The following is a 6465-nucleotide window of genomic DNA, read 5'->3' as shown; positions in this document are numbered from 1 at the left end:
GGGGATTCTTCTGGTGTTGATTTTAAGCTTTATTGCATTGTTGTCTGATAGAATGCATGGAATTATTTCAATATTTTTGTATTTGTTGAGACTTGTTTTGTGCCCCAGTATGTGGTCAATTTTGGAGAAAGTTCCATGGAGAGGTGGGTAGAAAGTATATTCTTTGGTTCTTGGTTGGAATATTCAGTAGATGTCTGTTAGGTCCATTTGATATATGGTATTATTTAATTCAGATGTCTCTCTGCTTATTCTCTGTCCTGTTGACCTGTCTAATGGAGACAATGGGGTATTAAAGTCCCCTACTATTAATGAGTTGGGATTAATCTGGGTCTTAAAGTCCTGCAGTACTGTTTTTATGAAGTTGGGTGCACCAGAGTTTGGTGCATATATGTTCATGTTTGTAATTTATTTTCAGTCAATTATTCTTTGATCAGAATAAAGTGGCCCTCTTCATCTCTTTGATTAGTTTTAGTTTGAAGTCTATTCTGTCAGGTACTAGAATTGCAACTCATGATATTTTTTTAGTACCGTTTTCTTGGTATATTTTTTTCCATCCTTTCACTTTAAGGTGGTGTTTGTCCTTAAAAGTGAGATGGGTTTCTTGCAGACAACAAAAGGATGGGTTTTATTTCTTAATCCATTCACCTAGCCTGTGTCTTTTGACTGGGGAATTCCGTCCATTGATATTTAAAGTTATTAATGAAAGATGTGTATTACATCCTATCATTTTGATTTCTGTTTGCATTCTTGGTTGGTCTAACGGTATGTTTCCACAGTTATACCTTCATTAGTTTCTTTCTGTTACCCCTTGGGTGTAGTTGTTCCTTTCTTCGGCTCTTTATATTGTTTCAAGAAATCTCTGAAGGGCTGGTTTTTTTGGACATGTATTCTTTCAGCCTATTTATGTCATGAAAAAAAATTTTCAATTGGGACCAGTCATTCTTCTCCTGGTCCCTATGGCTCACCACCCTGATAAGTGCAGCAACTGGGCCTCTGGCAATACCCCTCCTAGCCTTTAGGGTGGGCCCATGCCTCCTAAATTGTTTAACTGAAGGAGAGTGTCCCTCAGACCCCTTCCCTATCCTCTGAGAAAAAGCTGCCCTCCACCTGACTCTGGAAATCCCCTCCATTGTTCAAATCCTTTCCTGGTACATCTGTTCATGGTTTCTATGGGAATGGTCTGGGGCAGAAGAGAAAGAACATTCTGCCCTAGGTAAGCTAGCCAATGGCTGTATGGGTTAAGGCTCTGAAAATCAGCCCTATATTCTTCAAATCTTTTCCTTGTTATTCTGTGTATGGTTTCTATAGAAATCCCCTGCTTTGTGGTTTTTGTGGGTTTTATGCTTAAAAGCCCTGTGTTTTTACTACTTGGGGTCACAGTACAGCTCCCAAGACTGTGTCCCCAACTGGTTGGCTCCAATAAAGTGCTTCTTTTTACTGAGACTCAGTGTCTGAGTGGTCAGTTCAGGGAACTTTTCAGATCCCAAACACTGTAATTATGATGGGTTTTCCTTTATATTTGACTTGTTTTTCTTTTGCAGCTTTCAGTATTCTCTCTTTGTTCTGTACGTTTAGTGTTTGTACTATGATATGCTGTGGGGAGTTGCTTTTCTGGTCCTATTTGGTGTTCTGTGTGCTTCTTGTATTTATATGGGCATGTCTTTCTTTAATTTTGGGAAATTTTCTTCTACAGTTCTCTTGAAGATCTGGTCCATACTGTTATCCTGATATTCTTCTCCTTCTTCTATGCCTATGATGTATAAATTTGGTCTTTTTATGGTGTCACAGATTTCCTGCATATTCCATTCATGTGTTTTCTTAAATTTTTCATAATCAAATTTTTCATAATCTTTTCTTGAGTGTTCTAGTTCATCCACTCTGTTTTCCATTTCGTTCATCCTGTTGTTGAGGCTTTCTTCTGTCATTTCTAATTGACTTACTAAGTGTTTCACTTCCTTCTTCATTTCAGCCTGAGTATTCTTCAATATTTCTGTTTTACGAATTCACTCAGAAGTTTATCCCTGTCTTCTTTCAGTTCTTTGATTTCTTTGTGTGTTCTTTAAACTCATTGAATTCTTTTATCATATTTATAATTGTTCTTTTGAATTCCATGTCCTGTGTTATGTCTAGAGGGTTCTCATTGTACACCTCTACAGGACTGTTGATGTTTGGTGGGGGCATATTATTTGGGTAGGCTTCAGATTCTCTCTTTTGATTTTATATTGGAGGGACCAGATGGCTTTAGTCCTGCTGCTCAGGAGTTCCCACCTAGGCCCAAGTCCTGTGAGGATCAGATACTCTTATGTTTCCTCCTGAGGTCTGGATCCCTCTAGTCAGCAGTCACCATACAATTTGAAAGGTTTGCTAGGTAGAGGTAGGATTCAGGACTCTCAGGCAGTCTGGGAATGAGGCTGGTCTAGGGAATCCCAAATAAGTTGGGGGTGGGGACAGCCAGGGATGAAGGCTGGTCTCAGGTATGCAAAGGTAAGTTGTGGGATGGGGACAGGCTGTGAGGGCTCCGGGGGACTAGACTGAAGAATTGGGTTGGTCTGGGTGCAAAGGATCAGGAAGCAGTTGGGGAGCCTGGGCCAAGAGGTTAGTACAGAGGCCTAGGGTGCCAAGAAAAGAGTTGGGCCAGTGCCACACTGGAGGGAGAAAGGGAGTGTGAAGGCTGGGAGTTTAAATCAGGTTGTGGGAGTCAAGGCACAATAGGCATGGTCAAACTTACCAGGGAAGGAAGCAGGCCTCAAGAATACCAGACAGGTTGGGGGTGGGACAGCCAGGGATGAAGGCTGTCAAAGGCAAGGTGTGCAAAGGAGAGGTCGAGGAGGGGACAGGCTTTGAGGGCTCCAGGGGATTAGACTGGAGAATTGGGTTGGTCTGGGTACAAAGGATTAGGAAGCAGTGGGGAGTCTGGGCCAAAAGGGTAGTCCAGAGGTCTAGGGTGCCAAGAGAAGAGGTTGGCCAGTGCCCAGGCTAGAAGGAGAAAGGGGATGTGGGTCTTCTTTTGTTTTGAACAGTGTGGTTGCCCAGCTTTGATTTGAGGTCATGGGTATGTATGTTCTCAGCCATCGTGTAGCTGGACTTCTGTGACTCTGTATCTAGAATTTTCCCTGTATTCTTGATTTTTATGCCTTTTCATTGTGTTTATATGTAACTGAATCTTCAGGGGCAAAAGCCCCAGTTCCAGCAGCCTCCCAAAAGCAAGGTTTGGCCACTCACTCCCAGTACAACAATTAAAGAAATAATGGTGAAAAGGAGAGATTTATTCAATTGGTCACTCTCCTGGTTTCATTTCTGTTGCTGTAATAAAATACACTGACAAAAGTCACTTAGGGGAGAAGGGGGTTATTTTAGCTATTAATTCCAGGTTATAGTCCCTCATTGTGGGAAGTCACAGTGGCAGGAACTTGAGATGGTTGTTCACTCACATTCACAGTCAAGAGCAGAGAGAAATGAATGTATTGTGTTCGCTTTCACTCAGCTTGATTTTTCTACTCCTACACAGCTCAAGAATCCCTTGCCTGGGGAATGATGCTGCCCACAGTGGGCTAAGGTTTCCCACATCAGTTAACTTAATTAAGATAATCCTCTACAGATGTACACAGGCCAACCAGTGTAGATAATCCTTCACTGAAACTCTTTTCCCAGGTGCTCTAACATGAATTTTGTTTAAGTAGAGGAGTAATTGGGGGGTATATATTATTAAGCAGTCCTGGTCAGGGTGTGGTCTGGTTGATCACTGTCTCAGTTCTGGCTTTGCAGGGTGGTCTGAAGAAGTCCTTATTAATCTACTGGTTAAGGGGAACAATCTGGTTGCCAGGAGATGATTACTTCTGCTTCAGACTGTCCTTTGAGGTTGTGACCCACAGTAAAGACGGCAGACACAGAATGAAGGCAGAGATGCAGGGCTTTAACCTGTTAGTTACATTTGGGGCCCCAATGAGGAATCAAGTCATTTTGGCAAAACTAAATACCTGTTTCAACCACATATACTCACCAGTTACAGACACTGCACAGTGACTTGGGCACTTCCTGACTCACACCCTACCAAGGATCCTTAATCACAGCCACATGGTTTAAGAGGACTGGGGACTCTGCTGATGTCTGAATTTAGATCAATTACTTAGCCTGTGCAAGAGCAGTGTCCAGCATAAGTTGCTACTGTTTTTGTTTGTGTAATTTTAGTATTCCCACAAGCTTTCAGTCTACTAGCAAATGGTTTCCATTTGAGTGTTTATAGATAAGTTTGTTATTTTTGAATTGGAAAAATGAGCAGAGGATCCATTGAATAAACTATTTGCCTTTGATTCTAAAATAACTGCCAAAGCATGCTGTAAGATCCCAGCATCTTGGAAAGAAAGGCGGTGCAGGAGCCACAGGGCAGTGTTCAGACAGAGAAACAAACTACTGAGGTCTTTAGAGGAATCTGGTTGCAGAGGTGTTGGAAGGGCTGAAGGAGCAAAAGGTATGAAATTGGGTTATGTGATGGGCAACTCCTGGAAGCTACCCTCACTCTCCCTGCATCTGGAGGACTGAGGGGGACAGTCCTGAGAACCTGTGACGTTGCCTAAGCAGGGGCCCCACCCCACTAACTCAAGATAGCCTGCTATTGCTTTTGACTGACTGTTCCCATCCCCTAGAACCCACTCACATGAGCATCTGCAAAGAGACTGGGTTTTGTTGAACAATTAGACTGCTACATGAGTACAGTGACCCCTGCTGCTAGGAGAGAGTAGGAATCCCATTAGAGAATCATCCTTCAAGACCACGTGTGTGCATGTTCAAATGTGCCTTATTCACTGGAGACAGGGTCTCTCACTGAACTGGAAGTTTGCTGGGCTGGCTGTCCAGTGAGCTTCTGGTATCCCCCTGTCTCTGTCCCACAATGCTGGGGTTATAGGCATGTGCAGCCATACCCAGGTTTTTATGTGGGTACTGAGGATTTAAACTCAGGTCCTCATGTTTCCATAGCAAGAACTCTTATCCAGGGAGCCATTGCCCTAGCCCCAGGGTGGGTGTTTTTTAAAGATGGCTCTCCTACCTCTTCCTGTTCCACTTTAGTTTCTTTTTCCTCTCCCTGATCCTCCTGTTGGCTGCTCACCTGACTTCACTGTGCTCTTTGCAGGGTGTCCTGGCCCAGCCCCAGCCCTGGTGGAAAATACAGCTGTTTGTGTGGGAACCAGTGCTCTTTGGGACCTGGGATGGTGTATTCACATCCTGTATGATCAACATTTTTGGGGTTGTCCTCTTCTTGAGAACCGGCTGGCTGGTGGTGAGTAATGAGCTGGTGGCCCTAGAGCCACTGATGGGCCTGTTACATGGAAAATGGTCACACTTGACATTCCACAATGTAGGGAACAGATTCCTGAAGCACAGATGTTCCTGAAACATGAAGCAGGAAGTCAGGGCATTGCATAGCTGGCAATGCTTTTGGGATGAAAATCCTGAGAATCTGGGCTTCAGAGGTTCCTATGAGAGTCTCACCGTGGATTTGACTGTGTGGAGTCAGTGCTCATTGTGGGTGGGACTAGAAGTAGGGCAGAGATCAAGTAGATGGCAATTTGTCCTCTAGCTTGTGTTCATCACATTGCTTTGTGATAAACTAACTTCCTACTCACAAGGTGCCTCCTGCACTGCTCCTGGCCCTGGTGTGGCAGCACATGGGGATGTGTGGTCAGAGGTACAAGTTCCTACCTCTTAGGGATGTATTGCCAGGACAGATGCTCTTGTACCAGGTCCTGGGGGTCAGGTCACCTTCCTATGCACAGGAAACAAAGGATCTTTTCTTTCTGCCTTATGCAAAGATATCCTAGAACTTTCCTTACAAATGTGTGCCCTGAGCAGGGGTCCCAACCCCTCCAACTGCCTTCTCACATAGTAGATTTAAGTAGGCCAAAGAGGCTGCCCAAACAAAAGCCAGTCAGTCAAGAATTAAACTCCATTGAGTGCCTATGCTTCCAACGGGACTGTGAAATGCAAGCTCTTGTTCCTCTGGTGCTGGTAGACTCACATCAGGACAGGAGTGGTGCATTGCTGTGGATGCTGGGATCAGCAGGTGTCTAGGAAAGCTTCCTGGAAGAAGAGTGGATGCAAAAGGATTGAAAGTGGGTTGGATTAATAAGTGAAAGGAAAGGGAGCCAGTTGGGGGAATCTGGCATTAGTCAGTGTTCTCCAGAGAAACAGCCAGGGCCATGGGAAATACACATACAGCTGTACATCATGAGCTAATTCTTGAGTCTAAAGGTGGGAAACTAGAAGGTATTTCCTAGACTCTAGTCTAGGGGCAGAATTCTCTCTTTGGGAACTGTGCTGGATAGCTTTAGTGTCAACTTGACACACCTGGGTTGAGGGCGCCTTAATTGGAGAATTGCCTCTATTGGACTGGCCTGTGGCCATGTCTGAGGGGCATCTTCTTGATGAGTGATGTGGGAGGGCCCAGCCCACTGTGGGTGGTGCCACCCC

The 6465-nt window shown here is 44.3% G+C and overlaps 1 protein-coding gene across 1 annotated transcript in view; it reads left to right on the top strand.

Moving 5' to 3' along the window:
- Positions 1-6465, top strand: part of Slc12a8 (solute carrier family 12 member 8) — a 164662-nt gene that overhangs the window by 24706 nt on the left and 133491 nt on the right. The window contains exon 2 of the mRNA XM_008842992.3: positions 5129-5275. Within this exon, the coding sequence (XP_008841214.1) occupies positions 5129-5275 (147 nt within the window). The remainder of the gene's footprint in view (positions 1-5128; positions 5276-6465) is intronic.

Source organism: Nannospalax galili, unplaced genomic scaffold (genome assembly GCF_000622305.1).
Source record: "Nannospalax galili isolate Female #2095 unplaced genomic scaffold, S.galili_v1.0 scaffold18, whole genome shotgun sequence".
Taxonomy (NCBI): domain Eukaryota; kingdom Metazoa; phylum Chordata; class Mammalia; order Rodentia; family Spalacidae; genus Nannospalax; species Nannospalax galili.
The sequence above is the reverse complement of the archived record's forward strand: the minus strand, read 5'-3'. Positions and strand labels throughout refer to the sequence as shown.